This window comes from Boeremia exigua, assembly GCF_020726555.1.
Source record: "Boeremia exigua strain MPI-SDFR-AT-0100 chromosome Unknown C7974scaffold_5, whole genome shotgun sequence".
Lineage (NCBI taxonomy): Eukaryota > Fungi > Ascomycota > Dothideomycetes > Pleosporales > Didymellaceae > Boeremia > Boeremia exigua.
Window position 1 is genome coordinate 1,456,019 of NW_025763522.1, and position 18,381 is coordinate 1,474,399.

General features: G+C 53.6%; 6 protein-coding genes across 6 annotated transcripts; 3 read left to right on the top strand and 3 right to left on the bottom strand.

Moving 5' to 3' along the window:
- The first annotated feature begins 971 nt into the window (after nt 1-971).
- On the top strand, nt 972-4,960 carry C7974DRAFT_170807 (E3 ubiquitin-protein ligase NEDD4). The gene has a single exon (XM_046136150.1). The coding sequence runs from the start codon at nt 1,058-1,060 to the stop codon at nt 4,649-4,651; it is 3,594 nt and encodes a 1,197-aa protein (XP_045998178.1). The 5' UTR covers nt 972-1,057; the 3' UTR covers nt 4,652-4,960.
- Nucleotides 4,961-5,602: 642 nt separating this feature from the next.
- C7974DRAFT_170815 (putative histidine kinase-like protein HHK3p) lies at nt 5,603-8,968 on the top strand. Its single transcript, XM_046136151.1, has 2 exons — nt 5,603-6,245; nt 6,292-8,968. Exons 1-2 carry the CDS (start codon nt 5,730-5,732, stop codon nt 8,836-8,838), a joined length of 3,063 nt encoding a protein of 1,020 aa, XP_045998179.1. The 5' UTR covers nt 5,603-5,729; the 3' UTR covers nt 8,839-8,968.
- An 18-nt stretch (nt 8,969-8,986) lies between these two features.
- C7974DRAFT_170796 (uncharacterized protein) lies at nt 8,987-11,114 on the bottom strand. The gene is made up of 4 exons (XM_046136149.1): nt 10,764-11,114; nt 9,502-10,713; nt 9,248-9,447; nt 8,987-9,202 (listed from the first exon to the last, which is right to left on the bottom strand). Exons 1-4 carry the CDS (start codon nt 10,938-10,940, stop codon nt 9,136-9,138), a joined length of 1,656 nt encoding a protein of 551 aa, XP_045998180.1. The 5' UTR covers nt 10,941-11,114; the 3' UTR covers nt 8,987-9,135.
- Nucleotides 11,115-11,762: 648 nt separating this feature from the next.
- Nucleotides 11,763-12,943, bottom strand: C7974DRAFT_375499 (uncharacterized protein; the record flags this gene model as incomplete). The annotated part of the gene is made up of 4 exons (XM_046140211.1): nt 11,763-11,998; nt 12,045-12,267; nt 12,316-12,537; nt 12,584-12,943. The coding sequence occupies 4 exons, from the start codon at nt 12,941-12,943 to the stop codon at nt 11,763-11,765; spliced, it is 1,041 nt and encodes a 346-aa protein (XP_045998181.1).
- A 1,622-nt stretch (nt 12,944-14,565) lies between these two features.
- On the top strand, nt 14,566-17,122 carry C7974DRAFT_462942 (heat shock 70 kDa protein). Its single transcript, XM_046146220.1, has 2 exons — nt 14,566-14,999; nt 15,049-17,122. The coding sequence occupies exons 1-2, from the start codon at nt 14,942-14,944 to the stop codon at nt 16,926-16,928; spliced, it is 1,938 nt and encodes a 645-aa protein (XP_045998182.1). The 5' UTR covers nt 14,566-14,941; the 3' UTR covers nt 16,929-17,122.
- Nucleotides 17,075-18,223, bottom strand: C7974DRAFT_392730 (uncharacterized protein). Its single transcript, XM_046141714.1, has one exon. It carries the CDS (start codon nt 18,029-18,031, stop codon nt 17,435-17,437), a length of 597 nt encoding a protein of 198 aa, XP_045998183.1. The 5' UTR covers nt 18,032-18,223; the 3' UTR covers nt 17,075-17,434.
- Nucleotides 18,224-18,381: the final 158 nt, after the last annotated feature.

Sequence of the window (18,381 nt, forward strand, 5' to 3'; positions counted from 1 at the left end):
TCCTGTATGGAAGGGAAAAACGTGAGATGAGGGTTTTTTTTTGGATGAGAGATTGTAGTGGGAGAAGAGAAGATGGAGATCATATTGGTGGTGCGAGACTTGCTCCTTCTATTGAAGGTCCATGTTGTGTAAACTTGGTTCTAAAACCCCGTCCCGTAGACTGACGATATGTCTTCGCTCACGAATGGTTGCCGGTCTAGGGCTGAGCCAACCGTACCACAGTCTGAAGAATACCACAGTCTGGAGAATACCACAGTCTGGAGAATACCACAGTCTGAAGAAAAGTGAGTACATTTGGGATGGAAAGGAAAAAGGGTTTCAACAAGAGGGGTTCTGCTTAGTTAATCGGCTGAAGTCGAGGGAGAGAGATAAGAGGGAGTTTGGATAACCTAGACGCAGCTGCGGTTCGGCACATCTTGACCTGGAGAATTTGAGCGATCTATGCTGTTCTCATTGCACGCGTCAGAGCAGAAGTTTCTTTTATACTAAGGCATAGAAGTGCGCTTGGTAGACTTGGAGAGGTGCTGAAAGTAGGCTGGCAGCCGTGTATGCGACATGCAGATATATTGCAATACATTAGATGTCGGCGAGCTGCAGTAACTTTGTTGTGCATTGCTGTCAGATCCCAGTAGTGCCAGCGCGAATAAAGGCGGCGATGGTGAAAGTGGCTCGATGGCGTCAAGGTCAGTGCACGGGCGGAGCCTCGGCCGGACTTTACAGCGGTAATGCTGACTACCTTCATGATGCCTGTTGGAGCTTGATAGAAGCCACTCGAAGGCGATTCGCCTTTCACGCTCGCTCGTGCCTTCCAGTGCACCTCTTTCGTCTTTTGCGTTCGTCTCACGTCTCACCAACAATATACCCATGCCGCAACCCGCAATCTTGACGTAGCGCTTGGCCGGACAACGAGTCCACATCTACACGACCGCAACGACCGCACTGCATAAAGCCCACACAGTCCGCAGACTGGAGGGCTAGCTACAGCACCAGATATTGGTCGCCGTCGGCGGATCTGCCTTTAGTTGCAGCATCTCCACGGAGAGCGTCGCTCGAGACCATGTTCACCAACTTCACCGGCAATACACGGCGGCCGCGTCAGGTCAACCTCTCAGGCCGAAAGACGAACCCGTTCGGCACAACGGGCACCGGCGCCGGTTCGCAAGCTGCTCTCGACAGAGCCCAGCAAGAACGAGCACAGAGACAGCGAGATCGCGACACGCTCAATGCGGCTAAGCAGATACAAAGAGTGTGGCGAGGCCATGCAAGCAGACGGAGGGTCGCCGACTTGCTAAGGCAGGAATGGGACGCCTTTGAGGCCGCAGACCCGATGTACCACGAGAAATCCGCGTTGTCACAGCTACACCGGCTGTTGCGGTTTGCTTCCACACGAGAGGAGCAGGATCTCGAACGGATACGACACTTCGGAGATCGACTTCGGTTGGTGGAAGAGGCGGAGGATGGGTTTCGCGACGAACCCTGGCCATCGGCACATGTGAAATATGAGAAGTTGCTGCTGGCGGCTCTGCAGCGACAAAATAAAGGCCCGACATCCCGGTCACATGAAAACCTTATCTCTATCCTAAGGTTTGTCGCAGGACAGATTCCATCGGAAACATCGCAACATGCGAAACCCTACTATCGGACCCTTGCCGAAACCATATCAGCGCTCGCGCCAGCCTTGGCAGATCCATCTGTCGAAGGTGCGCAAGACATTCATGCGGAAGCCAGCAACTGGAAATCTTGGGAAACCTTCCTCGAAACAATCCTGGTGCCACTCAAGACAGTGACTGGATACACCCTGGACGCATATGAGGCTTTTGGTCATATCTTCCTGACGCTTCCGTTGCTGAGCTCTGACTCGACGTTGCCTCTTTTATGCCGTTTTAGAGACTCGCTCGCTGAGTCGATAAACTACAAGTTACTTGCGAGTGCACTGGCTACCTCGTTCAAGACCTCAGGCGTACAGGCGTACCCGCAGATGCGAAGTCCGACAAGCCGGCTGCGGTTGCTTGGGCTGTTCATCTACTTTCATCGATATGCACACAACTTCAATCGGCCAGAAGCTTATGCGATTCATCAAGATTTTGTCACGGTAGTGTCATTGCTTTTGAACTCTATTTCAGTCAACAGTCTCGGTGAAGAAGATGATGTCATAGATCTTACCGATCAGGACGACTTTGCTACGGATAGAGTGACTCAATTTCTGAAAGACCAAGTGCAGTCTTTGGTGAACCAAGAAGGTATTGGCAGCCTATTGGCTGGATCGTCGCATTCGTCTGAGGTTTCCGAGGATGACAAGATCGAAGAGGCAAGACAGCTCGCAAACTATGCTCTTGCCCTACTCCGGTTCTTCCCCAAAAGAGGCGACGAGATACGGATGTGGCTGTACATCGGCCCTCCAGACAAGAAGGAGAGTGGACGCAAGTCACCTGCCATCAGGTACTTCTGGGAAGCTTCAAAGCGTTCATCAGTATTCTCGATCATCTTCCGCGACTCCCGCGCTGCAATCGAGCTTTTGAAGGCAAAGACATCAGAGCCTTCTGCTTCGAGTCTGACGCAGCACGGCTTCTGGCAGCCAGCGCAGCAAGAGATCAACCGCGAAGCAGCTATCGCTGATGAATGGAGAGTCATTCTGGTATTTCTCGAGTTGTACACGTTCGTGTTGAAGGTCACAGACGACGAAGAGTTTTTCGCTGCGGGACAACAGGATGCCTTCTCCAGCCAAGTCCGCGATAGCGGTCTCCCTCTCTCGGAAGTCAAGAATCTAACAACATTCTTGAAGAACCTTGGGTTTACACTGTACTTCAACGCAGCAGACATTACTCCAGCAGAGGAGCGCACAACCGCAAATACCGGTCTCAACTTCTACAGCCATCAGGTTGCGGAGTCTCAGCCAGCCAAAGAGGCGCAGGAACTCTCGGTTGGCGGAGTTGCAGGCCTCAGTCTTGACTATGTCAAAGGCCTAGTTACCGGGCTTCTGCGCATGGTGTATGAGAGGGACTCCCGTCGCAACTTTTTGCCCTCGGATCACTGGCTGATGACTTCACGCTTCGACATGACTGGCTTTATTCCGGCTGTCGTGGAGGAGGAAGAATCACGACACAAGATCCAAGACGAGGATGCTGACGATGTGGACGAGGAGGAAGAGATCATCGATGACACGCCACAATTGATCGGGACAAGCCGTGTGCAACAGCAGCGTAGACTGGAGAGGTTACAACGTCAGCAGCGCAAGGCTTCACGCAGAAGGTATCTGCAGGCTGTTGCACCGCGCTTGGAGATCTTGCAGAACATGCCGTTCTTCATACCGTTTACAACTCGCGTCAAAATCTTCCGCGAATTCGTCCACCTCGATATGACGAAACGGAGAAACACTGCCGATCCTGAGGCTTGGCGCGCGAGGATGATGTTTGGTGGTGGGCCTGGTGACAAGCACTCCGCACGCATTCGTCGTGACAACGAGTTTGAGGATGCTTACGAGCAGTTCTACTCGCTGGGTCAGGGACTCAAAGAGCCCATACAGATCACCTTTGTCGATCAATTCGACGCTCCTGAGGCTGGAATCGACGGCGGTGGTGTAACGAAAGAGTTCCTGACCAGCGTCACAAACCGCGCTTTCATGCCCTCAGACAATGTCGACATGTTCGTCGAGAACGACCAGCACCTGCTCTATCCAAACCCGGCAGCGGTCGAGGAGCACAAAGAACAACTGAAGCAAGCTGGCCTGCGTGAGAACTCGCCCGAGTTCCGACTACATATTACCGAACTGCTTCATCGCTACGAGTTTCTTGGACGCATCATTGGCAAGTGCTTGTACGAAGGTATCTTGGTGGACGTCAACTTCGCACCATTCTTCCTTCGCAAATGGGCATTGACAGGCGGCACTGGCTCTGCCCCTAACGAATCTGGCTACCGACCAACCCTGAATGATCTTCGCGATCTCGACGAGGAGCTGTACCAGGGTCTTCACAAGCTCAAAACCTACACTGGCGATGTCGAGGATTTCTCACTCAACTTCACTGTCACCGACACCGTTGTTACTAAGCATACTACATCTCCTCACAAGACGAAAACCATCACCAAAGACCTCAAACCTGGCGGCGCCGATACAGCGGTTACCAACCAGAACCGTCTCGTCTACATCAGCTACATGGCGCGCCACCGCCTGCAGAACCAGCCCTACCTGCAAACGGCGGCGTTCCTGCGCGGCCTCAGCACCATGATCCAACCTTCGTGGCTTTCCATGTTTAACCAATCGGAACTCCAGACCCTCATCTCTGGCACCCGCACGCAGATTGACGTCGAGGACCTGCGCCGCAATACCATCTACGGTGGAACCTACGTGATTGGCGATGATGGCCTCGAGCACCCGACCATCCAGCTCTTCTGGCGGATTATGAAAGACATCAACGACGATGAGCGGCGTGCTGTCCTCAAATTCGTCACTTCAACACCAAGGGCGCCGCTGTTGGGATTCGGAACGTTGAATCCAAGATTCAGTATCAGAGACGGTGGGAGTGACCAAGAGCGGCTGCCGAGTACGAGCACATGTGTCAACCTGCTGAAGCTGCCGATGTACAGGGACTATGAACTATTGAAGGAGAAGCTGCTGTATAGCGTATTCAGTGGGGCTGGGTTTGATCTCAGCTAGGACGTAATTCTTATAGATGAATGGTTGGTTTAGTGAGATTCGAAGCCCACCTGCGCGATTTGCACATGTTTAGCACGTGACCTAGAAAAACGCGAGCAGTTACCGAAGTGGAGGTGCGAGATGAAGCCGTCAAAAAAATCAATTGCTCGCTTCAGCACGTTTGCGCTAGTAAAGAAGAACAGACCGTTTATCCGACCAGCAACACGGAGATTGGGTTCCGATGTTGGAAGCAACGGCTGCAGGGTCTCGAGGTGGGCTTTTCAAACATGGGTAACGTGTTTGGCACGTGGAAATTCAATGGAATCACAAAGCTTGGTGTCGCGCCAGAACAACGTTCGAAGAGGCCAATAACAGGTTCGTCGCGGAAAGCTCGGAAACGCTTCGATAGTAAAGGAACGTGTCTGTTCTTACGATGACAAAGCTTCTCGATGGAAAATGAGGCTGAAGGACTGCAGGGATGGTGCAGTGCAACAGCGGAGGGTTTGTTAGGTCAGCTCCGATCTCAATGCCTCCTGCAGCACAACGATGATCAGGCACGCGTCCTGCCTAGGCAATAGGCATGAATGTTCCGATCACTCCAGCCCCGGCTTCCTGTGAAGACGCGCCTCTCAATCGGCAATGCCCGTGTCCAGGGATACGGTCCTTTCATCCAGGCCTCAAGCGAATCGAGATCGCGGATGCAAGTGGCCCCCGCAAAAGCAACTTTTCGCAGCTATACACTCAACGTCGTTTCAACGACTCTACGTACCTCTTCCAACATTGACTGCGGTCTTGTGTCGTCGAGGGCCATTCGAGCGCCGACCTCCTCCAGGTCCCCGGAATGACCTGCAGACCGGTCCAGACACACACGCGACACGGGAACCGTTGCTCACTGGCTTCTGGCTTCCGGCTAGGCCCGTGCTAGGCACTCATCAGACCATTCGCAGCAATTCAGCAATTGCCACCAAGACCTGTCGCGAGACATTATTAGCCATATCACATCGTCTGCGTTTTCTCGTGAGCTCGCAGTTGCGTCCGAGTCTCTTTTCTTCTTGGGTGGCGGGGTCCAGTTCTGGTCCTCGGCCCGGCGCGTGGTTCGATGTCTTTCAAGGACAACAAGCGAACACCGTTCTTCCCCAGGGCCGATGCAGCTGTCCTTCGCTCGAAGCATGCGCCCCCCTCGGAACGACCAAGTGAAATTTCGCCAATCCTTGATGTCGATAATGCTACTAGGGCTTTGAATAACTGGTCTATCGAGGTTGCACAGCACATCTATCCAGATCAGACAGATGTTTGGGCGCCGGCAACCATTCCGGCCAGGCCGTCGATGCCATGTGCTACCGACCGGTACCTGTTCCCGGTGCTCACACGCAACGAGAGGCTGCGTCTGACGATGCTCTACTACTATACTCGAGGCGCGCTTGAGGACGTTGAGCTTCAGTCGAGACTGCAAGAAAAAGTTTATCTGGCGCAAGACACGGTCGGATGGGAGTTTGTTATCGCTGGTCTTCTTAACCACAACACATACACTCGTATGGTGACTGTGGGACTTCCTTTGGCTGTGCTGCCCCGCCGCGAGAGCACTTGCGCTCACACCGTCAATCAACCACCTGGTGTAAGTGTCATCCTGTCCTGACTGATTTGTGCTGACACCATGGCAGGCAATCTTTACCGTGCTGAACATGATAGACGACTGGCGGTTTCGAGAGTCTCCCCATGTCGAGGTGGGCGGTCTTCGCGCATACGCTGGCGCCCCTTTGCGATTTGAGACCGAGTATGGCGAGCATGTTGCGTTTGGGTCGCTTTGTGTAGCGTCGAACTCAGTACAGGAGCCGCTTAGCAAAGAGCAGCAGAGATCGCTCGCACGCCTGGCGGACTGGATCGTGTCTGATATTGTTCAAGCCCACAGAGTCAGACGTCAAAGGGAGCGGCGGCACTTGCTGGATCTGCTAACAGAGCTCCAAAGGCTACTGGCAACGGACCAGAATTTGGAAGAGGCCGTCACGAACATGCTCCACCAAGTGTACCCTGGAAGTTTGGTCAAGATAATCGTTGCGCCAAATGACGTGCTTCACCTCGGGGACGGGACCAGTGTGCCTACACAGTATATTGAACATGGACTGTGGGAAGACAGCGACTACTTCGACTATATCATTGAGCAACTCAATCACCAGGAACCGGTAGCACCGAAGTCAATACGGATCGTGACTTCGCAATGCGCAAGCCGACAGATACCTACATACCTTGTTGTAGGCACCAAGGACTTTCGAAACGTGTACGACGATATTGATACATGGTTTGTACAGATGTGCGCGACTTCATTGTGCCGCTACTGGCAAAACCAAGCGCTCAAAGAGGCTTTGCAAGCGAAAGAGACATTTCTACGCGGTATCACGCATCAGCTGCGGACACCCATTCACGGTATTCTTGGATCCGTCGATCTTCTGACCGAGGAGTTGAAGTCGCGCAACATACTCAGCGCGACTGTCGAGTCGACCCCGGACGGTACGCCCAGTGACGAACAACTTAGCGCGCTGGATCCTTACGCATACATCAAAACGATACGGTCGTCTGCAAAGGAGCTGATCTCGACGGTCAACAGTCTTATCAAGCTCAACCAGTGGGCTGATGTTGCAGAAGCACAACGAGTCGTCGCAGCACACAAGATTGAAGACATTGAAGTGGCACTGTTGAACGAACTCACGTTATTCTTGCCCGACGATGCAAGTGTGCGGCCATCGCTTATACTGAACCACCGATTTCCGCCTCGATGCGATACTCTGTCTTTGGATCTGCGCCTCCTTATCGATTGTATTCAGCCCCTCTTGCTAAATGCAGTCCAGAACACTGCAGGCGGTGTTGTGGTAGTGATGATATCAGTCACTGACGACTTCAAATCTCTGGTGGTCGATATCGAGGACAATGGGTGCGGAATCAAGCCAGACAACCAACAACGAATTTTCGGTGCCTACGAAAAGGTCAACAACCACACTACTGATGCTGGCCTTGGTTTGACATTGGCTGTAAAGTTAGCGACTCTTATGAATGGCAGTATCGTATTAGTGTCGTCCGAAGTTGGCAGAGGATCACACTTCCGTCTCACTTTCAACGACCCGACATGCGCCTCGTCACTTTCACCGAATCGAAGAACATTCAGCAATCTGCCACCGGTGTTCAACAGGCTTCCGGCGGACGATCTTACGTCACTGCTCGGCAACAACTTCGCGGCATATCTCAGCGGATTGGGGTACAAAGAATCTCAGAATCCCTCAGAATCCCTTTTGACGTTGGATTACACACACGACCTTGCGAAGCTTTACCAGACCACCAAACGAGTACGGGATGATCAAGTTGCTATCTGCCTGGTACCCGAGAACGACACGGTCATCAACTTTGCCGGAGAACGGTTCTTACGAGATAACAATGTGATCTTTACAAAGGGACCGTTCACGTCGCGTGAGATCGAGGACGTTCTCGCAGAAGCCGACGCCATTTTCGCCACCCACGCGGCAGAGAAAGCCGCTCACTTGATCTTGCCGGGTGGCGGAATCACCCTCGAGCCAACTCCTCCAGCAACGCCCGCATTCGACCCCGCCGAAGAAGATGCCGGCTTCACAGCACCCGACCTCATCCACCGCGGCTCGATATTCCCGAAAGACGTTGTTGAAGCCGAACTCACAAAATCCGTCGGCGCCCTACGCTTTGCGCAAAAACCTAGTCCTCCTCCCCCCCGTTCGAACAAACCCATGACACTCCTCGTCGACGATAACACCGTCAACCTCCGCCTGCTGGAAATGTACTGCAAGCGCCGCGGCCTGCCATACTGCACCGCCACCGACGGCGTGCAAGCTGTCAAGCTCTTCGCCGCGCACCGCGCGCCTTCCGACGCCACGCCGACGCCTGCACAGGAGGAGAAAACCAGACTCTCCATCCTGCCTACACCTACACCTCGGCCCTTCGACCTCGTGCTGATGGACCTGCAGATGCCGGTCTGCGATGGAATCGATGCCACGAGCCAGATCCGCGCGCTGGAGAAGGAGTATGGGTGGGATAAGAGCGTTGTTTTCATTGTGACGGGCCAGGATAGTCCGAGCGATCGACTGAATGCGCAGGAAGCGGGAAGCGATGGGTATCTGGTCAAGCCGGTGGGGCCGAAGGCCTTGGATCGCGGGATTAAGCAGTGGTTTCCTGATGCTGAGGTTGGGTGACAGACCAGTTCGGCGAGGTTTGTGATGATGATGGGGTTCTAGAAGGGAAGAAAGAGAGCATTGCATAGCATGGCGCGGCGTTTGGCATCCGGTGTTGACTAGATCGGTGGCATATACCCAGTAATACATCCTTAATGATCTTGGAACTGCAGTGTCAAGCACATGTATCTGTCAGTACTGCAATCCTCCAGCGTAGCACGTAGATGCATGCATCGTATGAGTTGTCGTGGCTGCTCTGATCGTGGTGTGATGTAGAAATATGCATAGGATATATAAACGCTCTCAATTATGTACGGATTACGAGAACTCGCCGTTGGTCTCATCAGCGTCCAGCCAGCCTTTGCACATCTGCACAGCGCGGTTCCTGAATACGTTAGCTACGAGTGTGATAGAAATATGGTGCACTTACCACTTCTTGAACATCTTCGCGCCATCCTCCTGGGTGACATTGGGCTCGAAGACCATGCGGTCCTTCTGGTTGATTTCCTTCAGCTCGTCAAACTCCTTCCATATGCCGACGGCAAACCCAGCGGCAATAGCGGCTCCAAGCGCGGTCGTTTCGCGCATGGCGGGGCGGTCGACGGGGATGCCGATAATGTTCGCTTGTGTCTGTGGAGATATTAGCCCCGCTTGAGCCGTGGTGTGATGTCACGGTGCACTGACCTGCATGCAGAGGTTGCTGTTGCTCATGCCACCGTCAACAGCCAGCATGTTGAGCTTGTGCCCAGAGTCCAGCTCCATGGCATCGAGAATTGCCTTGGTCTGGAAGCAGGTTGCCTCGAGTGTTGCTCGCGCAATGTGGCCCTGTTCTGTGAATTGTGTGATGCCGAAGATTGTGCCCTTCGCGTCGTCGATCCAATAGGGTGCGAAGAGACCGGAGAATGCTGTGACGAAGACACACCCGCCATTGTCCTCAACGCTCGCTGCCAGGTCACTGATCTTGTGCGAGTGTGTGATAAAGCCCATGTTGTTCATCAGGAACTTGACACCAGACCCAGCCACAGCTATACTTCCCTCGAGGGCGTATACAGGCTTGCGCTTGCCTCCAAAGTCGTATGCAATCGTTGCGAGCAGACCGTGTGTTGAAATGACGGGCTTCTCGCCAACATTGTACAGCAAGAAGCAACCGGTTCCGTATGTGTTCTTTGCGGATCCAGGAGTGAATCCTTGCTGGCCGACCAACGCGGACGACTGGTCACCCAGGCAGCCTGCTATCGGTACGCCCTTGAGAATTCCTCTTGCAAGGGAACCGAAGGCATCAGGAGAAGACGAGGGGACGATCTTGGGCAGATTCAGCTTCTTGCGGTCGAGTCCGAAGAAGTCCAGAAGCTTGTCGTCGTATTGTACGGTATGCAGGTTCATGAACATGGTTCGCGAGGCGTTCGTGCAGTCGGTGACGTGGATATCGCGTTCCTTTCCACCGTTCAGGTTGTACAAGATCCAGGTATCGACGGTACCGAACGATAAGCGGCCCTCATCGTACGCCTTGCGAACCTCCTCAACGTGTTCGATGAGCCAAACCAGCTTCACCGAGGCTGGATATGTAGACAGCGGCAGTCCAGTCAACTGAAGTAACTCGTCCGCTCCCTCCCTGTTCTTGAGCTCTCGCACCAATCCCTTAGTTCTTGTGTCAGGCCACGCGATCGCGTTGTAGAGCGGCACACCAGTGTTGGTGTCCCATACAACAGTGGTTTCGCGCTGGTTGGTGATTCCTACAGCCTTAATGTCTAAGATGTCGTAGTTCATGTCTTCGAAAATGCCGGTAGCCTTTTCTATACATGTCTCAACAGTGCTAACAAGCTCATACGGATCATGCTCGTGCCATCCCGACTGTGGATAGTGCTGAGTGAACTCGATTTGGTGTTGCGCAACCGGCTGCCAGCAAGTCAGTCACAGCAGTTCTACACGCGTGCAGGATGCTTTACCTCGCCCATGCCATCAAAGATGATAAATCGTGTACTTGTGGTTCCCTGGTCGATCGAACCAATAAACACTTTCTCGAGCTTCTCCTCATCGAGGAGTTGATCCTGTGAATCATCTACTAGTTGCTCCTTAGGCTTTGGCTGCGGCTCAGCCCTCGCAGAGATCTCTTGAATCGCCATGTTTTACAGCGATATTCGGTGTTTGCAGATTGTTGCGTGGTGTTGCAGAGGGATATACCTAATTTCTCCGTGTGCACTGGAGATTTTCCGGTATGCGCGTCGCGTGCAATTGGTTGTTGTAGTTCCGAGGTGGTTGTGCCGTATATGCGATGCCGCTCGCGCGAAAGAACACCGAACTTTGGTGTAGGAATAATCAAGGGCTGGACAATGAGATATGCAGGGCAGTGCAAGTTGAAGGCAAAGGGATCATCGTACGGCGCGCAAAGGATTCGGAGTCAAATCGGCACGCGACTGCGCGTGGGCTTATGACGATGAGGGGTTGGTGTAGGGGAAAGCGGGGGACCTGAGCTATGAGGGGAACAATTCGTGGGAGCGGAACGTCAGGTGGGTGCCGGAAATCTCAGCCTCAAGCCAGCTAAACAGGGTAAGCCGTCCTTCGCGAGTTCTCGTCTCTTCCAAGAAATCATCGTCGATTCTTGGGCCTGCAAAGGGCCTAAACGCGCAGCTAAGGCGGTCCATCCGCGCGTCGTGATCATTGTGAAATCAGTATAGTGGGCCGATCAGCACGCGTGCTCCACAGCCAGAGTTTATGGCATTAGCAATCGATGAGGCTCAAAACCCCATGCTCGGAACACCGGTAACACACGGTAGCCAAATAGAGTTGTGCATTTACTGTCCAAGCTCGAGGCACAGCACAAAATATCCAATTACGCCTACGTGAGCCCAAGGTTATCCTGCCAAGAAGTCGGAAAATCCGGAAAATCAATCCTCACATGTGACTACACCCCCACAAATACAATGGACCTTGCCGATCGCCACAACTCAGTGCTCGCCCCTGTCATCGCTGGCCGCGGCATCCTTCTTGGCTGCGACTCTCGCCTCCTCCTCCTCCGCAAGTCGCTCCGCGGACCCTTCGCGCAGCGCATTGATGCGATCAACCGCACCTGGCATTCTCCCCACCTTCGCAGTAACCTCTCCGCGACCGATCAAACTGATCACAATGCTGGCGCCGACGATGAAAGTCAGGATGAATCGGTACTCGCGGTCTGTAGAAGCGACTGGATTAGCGTTGTTACTCTCAAGGTCCTGAACAGATATACTTACACCATGGAGGCGTCCAGCCCTTGAGCGCAGCACGAGTGTCGACAAAGTAAAGGGCAACGAAGCTGACGAATTGGGTGATTAGCGCAGACTCAATGGGCATGACAGTCGCGCTCCAGCCAGCCATAGGAGCAAAGACACCGATTGCGTAGCGAGGGTAGCCATGGACCCCTCCATACTTGGCCCATTCCAGGCCCCAGTGAATGGCACCTAGGAATGAAATGATCTGTATAACATTAGCACATATCCAATTTCGCAGCACGGGCAATCATACACTCGCTCCATAGCCAATCTGGACAGGCTCGAGGAGGTGGAGTAGGTGCGTAGCTGTGTGCTCTGAGAAGAAGAGGCCTTGTCCGGCAACAGCGTGGTTGATGTCGTATGCGCAGATAACTGTAGCGAGGGACGTCGCGAGGTAGGGAATTGTGCCTGCAAGACCCATATAGTACGCCTCTCTGGGGACTTCCTTCAGACTGAAGGTCTCGCGAATGGTTTCCTAAGGGTGTCAGTGTCTCCAGACAGCTTCGGCCAGTTCAGCTTACAAGATCGCTCTTCACGCCCTTCATCATATCGACATCTTTCTCGGGATTTTCAACACCTTGTTCTGAAAAGACAGGGTGGATGGAGCTAGTTGTGGAAACGGTCTCCGGTGTAGGTTCCAGCTTCTCGTGTGCATATCGATCTTCAGCCTTCTTCTGGTCTTTCGTAAGGTTTCGACGCGAGATTATGGTTTGAGTGGGTGTGACGCGTGCCAACTGTGCTGCCTGTGGTCTTTTCGAGGCTAGGGATCCGAACTGTGTTGCCCATTGGCGTGCAGGAGCCGCTCGTGGAGCTGGTGCGAATGGACGCGCAGCCGACGCGGTTATCGACCTGGCGAATCGTGTGGCACCGTTGCGGAGCATTGTGAGAGAATTGGGTATATTACGAGATACAGAAGAAACGGTAAATGGCTATCGAACGCTGGAGATGAAAGGAGGAGGTCTGGTATCACTTCCGAAGTGCGGCTGGGAGCTTGTCAATCAAGCTGTCGAGCTTCCATCCCCGCAGATTGACCTATCGCGGTGACGTCATGCAGTGTCAAGTGTCGGCAGCCACGGAACTGTGCGCAAGGCTGACGCGCCCATCGATCACAGAGCAACGATGAAATTAGTGGATGTGTAGCTGCATGACATGCTTGTCAACGGTATTGCTTGCTCGAGCGTCTGCTGCGCCGAACATGTGTTTGCAACGAGTTGCGACTAACGCTGAGAGCTTCACAGCTTGCGCACGGCCGTTTATGAGAAGCTAATCTCCGCTACCCTTCCATTCGGCATGCAGAGGCACTCTCCTCTCGACAAGTGACTGAGTCCAGCACTCATGTCAACTTACTGTAGACTAATCGGTCTCGTCGGTGTGCTAGAGCGGCTGCGATTAGATTCTCTCTGTAGCCCTTCATCTTGACGCCCACCCCTGTGATTCGATGTAGGTGTGAGAATTAGTGTGAGATTTTATGGGTCGATAGTAGCTCTGTATCGGTGTCGTTCGCGGGCTCATTTCCCTTCTAAATGAGGTCATAGTTGCGGCGTTGTGATTTTTTGACCGTATAAAGAACATAGTTGAATGCTGAAAACTCGAACGCGTCAACCTCAAAGCTGGGCAGGTCTCTTACGAGTAGAATTGCCAAAGGAAGTAATGTCAAGTGTACAAATGACCTAGTAAGATCAGAATACATGAGATGAGTGTGTTGAACCGAACAATGCCTTCAGGCGCAAGGATAATTGACAGCTCTTGAGCACGGACGTATCGAAATTGATGAAGGAGTCAACGGTCGAGAGCAGTCGAGATCAATTGAGTGTACATCGATCAATCTGGACAGTATCGTGGACTTGTCGAATACCCAGAAGCGTTGGTTTGTTTCCCTTACTCCATCATTCGGATCTAAACATCTTGATCTCGTATGTGACTGTACTCAGATGGGTTGGGTCATCGATGCTAAAAGCCGGGCATATCGTCGACACAGCAGTTGGGTCGGATGCCAGATGAGACATGGACAACGCGTCGTGATCAAGACACTCTCTGTGAATGCGCCAGGACTGATACACGCCATCTTCCTTACTGTGGGGCAACACACTTCAATTCGCTGGTCTTTACTTCTCGAGCCAGTACTGTGTAAGCTCGTCGTCCTGCTGCGTATCTGGTAGACCATTCGTTGCGCGAACAAGCCCGTACATGTTTGTGACTGCAAGTAGTTCGTGATTGACGCCCCTCCTTGGCTGCAAACAGCGACTGCAATCAGGCTGGGTGGCGGTGCATGACAGGCAGCAAGGCTGTATTTGTTGAAGCCTTGCAAGGCTTTCTGACTGTACCGACAGCGTCGAGATATTGACAACACTTGTTCAAGATGCCTCGACTGGCTTCTCGACGTCCTTGAGCAAGGGTTTGTCAATATCTGGTGAGGTGGCGAGGGTGGGGCTACGATTTCGCTTGCCGTCGTCGGCCGTGCACGGGTCTAGTGGGGTAGAACCTCGTCATAGCAACCGCAGAGAACGGCAGCAGAAAGAATGCACAAGAAGCTTCAGCGCGGCTCGATGGGTCACAACAGCCCGCAATCGCCTTTAGTGTGAATGAAACAGGGCCAAGTACCTTCAGGAACAATCAGGCAGCGTCTCGATGTGGGTCACAGCGGCTGCGCGCCAACCAGAAGGTTCCGTGAAGTTCTTGGTCTACGAGATTCCACGCGCTTCTCTACAAAAATCTGTCTCGCCCACGCTTTTAAAAGCCCACCCCGCCGTTGCTCTTCCACGTCTTCAGAACATCAAACAACCACCAAAGCAAAGCCTCACTATAATCAAGTCACCGACTTGTGAGCATCCAACAGCGTTTCCTTTCTTTGATACCCCACACTACACATAACCGCAATCATGTCTGCCATCGGTATTGATCTCGGTACAACCTACTCTTGCGTAGGCATCTTCAGAGGTAAGGAAGTCCGCTTTGTCTTGACTTTACATCTGCTAACATACTCCAGATGACCGCATTGAGATTATCGCAAACGACCAGGGTAACAGGACGACACCGTCGTTCGTTGCCTTCACCGACACAGAGCGCCTCATTGGTGACTCCGCGAAGAACCAGGTCGCCATGAACCCTATCAACACAGTCTTCGACGCCAAGCGCCTCATCGGCCGCAAGTTCGCCGATGCTGAGGTTCAGGCTGACATGAAGCACTTCCCCTTCAAGGTCATTGACAAGGCTGGCAAGCCCGTCATCCAGGTCGAGTTCAAGGGCGAGGAGAAGACCTTCACACCCGAGGAGATCTCCTCCATGGTCCTCGTCAAGATGAGGGAGACTGCCGAGTCCTACCTCGGTGGCACCGTCAACAACGCCGTCGTCACAGTCCCCGCCTACTTCAACGACTCGCAACGTCAGGCTACCAAGGATGCTGGTCTCATTGCTGGCCTCAACGTCCTCCGTATCATCAACGAGCCTACCGCCGCTGCTATTGCCTACGGTCTTGACAAGAAGACCGAGGGTGAGCGCAACGTCCTCATCTTCGACTTGGGTGGTGGTACATTCGATGTCTCCCTCTTGACCATTGAGGAGGGTATCTTCGAGGTTAAGTCCACCGCTGGTGACACTCACTTGGGTGGTGAGGACTTCGACAACCGTCTTGTCAACCACTTCACCTCTGAGTTCAAACGTAAACACAAGAAGGATTTGACCTCCAACGCTCGTGCTCTTCGCCGTCTCCGCACCGCCTGCGAGCGGGCCAAGCGCACCCTTTCTTCGTCTGCCCAGACCTCCATCGAGATCGACTCCCTGTTCGAAGGTATTGACTTCTACACCTCGATCACCCGTGCTCGTTTCGAGGAGCTCTGCCAGGACCTCTTCCGCTCCACCATGGAGCCCGTCGAGCGTGTCCTTCGCGATGCTAAGATCGACAAGTCCACCGTCCACGAGATCGTCCTCGTCGGTGGATCCACCCGTATCCCCAAGGTCCAGAAGATGGTCTCTGACTTCTTCAACGGCAAGGAGCCCAACAAGTCCATCAACCCCGATGAGGCTGTTGCCTACGGTGCTGCCGTCCAGGCTGCTATCCTGTCCGGCGACACTTCGTCCAAGTCCACCAACGAGATCCTCCTGCTCGACGTCGCGCCGCTTTCTCTCGGTATCGAGACCGCTGGTGGTGTCATGACTGCTCTTATCAAGCGCAACACCACCATCCCCACCAAGAAGTCTGAGGTCTTCTCCACCTTCAGCGACAACCAGCCCGGTGTGCTCATCCAGGTCTACGAAGGCGAGCGCGCGAGGACAAAGGATAACAACTTGCTCGGCAAGTTCGAGCTGACCGGTATCCCGCCTGCGCCCCGTGGTGTTCCTCAGATTGAGGTCACCTTCGATGTTGATGCCAACGGTATCATGAACGTCTCTGCTCTCGAGAAGGGTACCGGCAAGACCAACAAGATTGTCATCACCAACGACAAGGGCCGTCTCTCCAAGGAGGAGATCGAGCGCATGCTTGCTGAGGCCGAGAAGTACAAGGAGGAGGATGAGGCCGAGGCTTCCCGTATCTCCGCTAAGAACGCTCTCGAGTCCTACGCTTACTCGCTCCGCAACACTCTCTCCGACTCCAAGGTCGATGAGAAGCTTGATGCTGGCGACAAGGAGAAGCTCAAGGCTGAGATTGACAAGACCGTCACCTGGTTGGACGACAACCAGACTGCTACCAAGGACGAGTACGAGTCCCAGCAGAAGGAGCTTGAGTCTGTTGCCAACCCCATCATGATGAAGTTCTACGGCTCTGGCGGCGAGGGTGGTATGCCCGGCGGCATGCCCGGTGGCGCTCCCGGAGGTGCTGCCCCCGGCGCTGGCGGCGATGACGGCCCCACCGTTGAGGAGGTCGACTAAGCGGATCGCTTTGCTGAGTCTTCTTCTTCATTTTTTCGAGCATAGACTTCTTCTTTTGGGCGGTCTTCGGAGTTTATGGCCGTAAAGGCCCTTTCACGGTTTCATTTGCATCAGACGCGTTACGATAATGACTGGAAAAGTTTGGTGGAACGCATGTGATGATATATCCCGAGTAGAATCCACATAATTACTTCAACATTTGTCCCATTGCAACTGTGATGTTTCTTGCCTGCTACTCGTCTTCATTTCGGCGGTTGACATTCCATTCTAGTATTGGATATCGTGATGGCTGTGAAGGATCGTAGTCGTCGTGGTGTATGTTGCTTACATGTGTATACTACAAACTTGCATCGTAGTCGTCACGTCTGCATTTACATCAAACCACAGCGCTCCACGTACATTTGTACTCGATCAGTTGTACTTGATCAGAAGCGTATTCCGTCTCATGTTGTATTCCGTCTCATATTGTACATCTCCTGCTGTATCATACAGTCATCCTCATACGCTCATTCCTTCCCAGCCAAAGAAAAGGGATCTTTCACCTCCTCTCCAGGCCCTCTTCTCCGCCACACATCCTCAGAATTCGGCTTCGTCTTGAGCACCTTCTCCTTCTCCGCATACCGCTCCTGGATCATACGCTCCTTGACCTCCGACCCCGAGTAGCTATTCTTCGTCCGCATGCAGAACCAGAAGTCGTTCCAGTGATCGCTGCAGCTGCGCAGTTGCCCGTACCGATAGATGTCGTTGAAGTGGCCGCCCAGCGAACTGCAGTAGAACGCCGCATCGAAGGTGGCGCGGCAGGACATTGAGCGGGGGAGGGTGGGATCGAGCTCCTCCTGGCCTGCCGCGCCTGTGCTTGCGTCTGATGTGGGTGTGCTGAACGATGGGGGTGCGAGATGTGGGTGTGCGGTGTAGAAGTCGGGGTCGTGTGGCGCTGCGGAGGGCTTCGTGTGCGAGGTCGAGGGCGGCGGTGTGGCGTATTGCGATTGTGCGGTAGGCAGCGCTTGCCCTGTTGCTGGGAGGAGCTGGACCTGCTGTTCGGTTGCGGGCGCCATGATGGGCTTCGGTGCGCTGTCTGCGCTGGAGCTGGAGAAGGGCCACATGGTGGGTGAATGTGTGCTGCGCAATCCGAGATGAGGTGTAACTGGCGCGACGTCGTCTATCTGAGTCCGCGACTGGTGATGTAAATCGAGATATTGCACACAGCAGAAGCAACACGGATCGCGAACTTTGATGGCGCCCAATTGACAAGAAAACGCGACTAGGATCAAGCCTGCAGCGAATCAGCGCGCGCTCCAGCCGCTCCTCGGAACTTCTCAGGTGACGCGGGATGGACTTTTAGCACACAATACGTCATGCACCGCGGGTTGCAGCTGCCTTGCGGCGATCGCTGGACTCCACCTGTCTTGTACGCGTGGTTCCAGACTGTTACCGTGTCTCGTCAACCTGCTGC

What these genes read in the sequence shown, in the direction of transcription:
- C7974DRAFT_392730 (XM_046141714.1), bottom strand. Translation starts at nt 18,031, where the DNA reads ATGTGGCCCTTCTCCAGCTCCAGCGCAGACAGCGCACCGAAGCCCATC.
- C7974DRAFT_170796 (XM_046136149.1), bottom strand. Translation starts at nt 10,940, where the DNA reads ATGGCGATTCAAGAGATCTCTGCGAGGGCTGAGCCGCAGCCAAAGCCT. An exon ending in TCTTTGATGGCATGGGCGAG is followed by an intron (nt 10,714 to 10,763) that starts GTAAAGCATCCT and finishes ACTTGCTGGCAG; the next exon opens with CCGGTTGCGCAACACCAAAT. An exon ending in ACAGCAACCTCTGCATGCAG is followed by an intron (nt 9,448 to 9,501) that starts GTCAGTGCACCG and finishes ATATCTCCACAG; the next exon opens with ACACAAGCGAACATTATCGG.
- C7974DRAFT_170815 (XM_046136151.1), top strand. Translation starts at nt 5,730, where the DNA reads ATGTCTTTCAAGGACAACAAGCGAACACCGTTCTTCCCCAGGGCCGAT. An exon ending in CCGTCAATCAACCACCTGGT is followed by an intron (nt 6,246 to 6,291) that starts GTAAGTGTCATC and finishes ACACCATGGCAG; the next exon opens with GCAATCTTTACCGTGCTGAA.
- C7974DRAFT_462942 (XM_046146220.1), top strand. Translation starts at nt 14,942, where the DNA reads ATGTCTGCCATCGGTATTGATCTCGGTACAACCTACTCTTGCGTAGGC. An exon ending in TTGCGTAGGCATCTTCAGAG is followed by an intron (nt 15,000 to 15,048) that starts GTAAGGAAGTCC and finishes AACATACTCCAG; the next exon opens with ATGACCGCATTGAGATTATC.
- C7974DRAFT_170807 (XM_046136150.1), top strand. Translation starts at nt 1,058, where the DNA reads ATGTTCACCAACTTCACCGGCAATACACGGCGGCCGCGTCAGGTCAAC.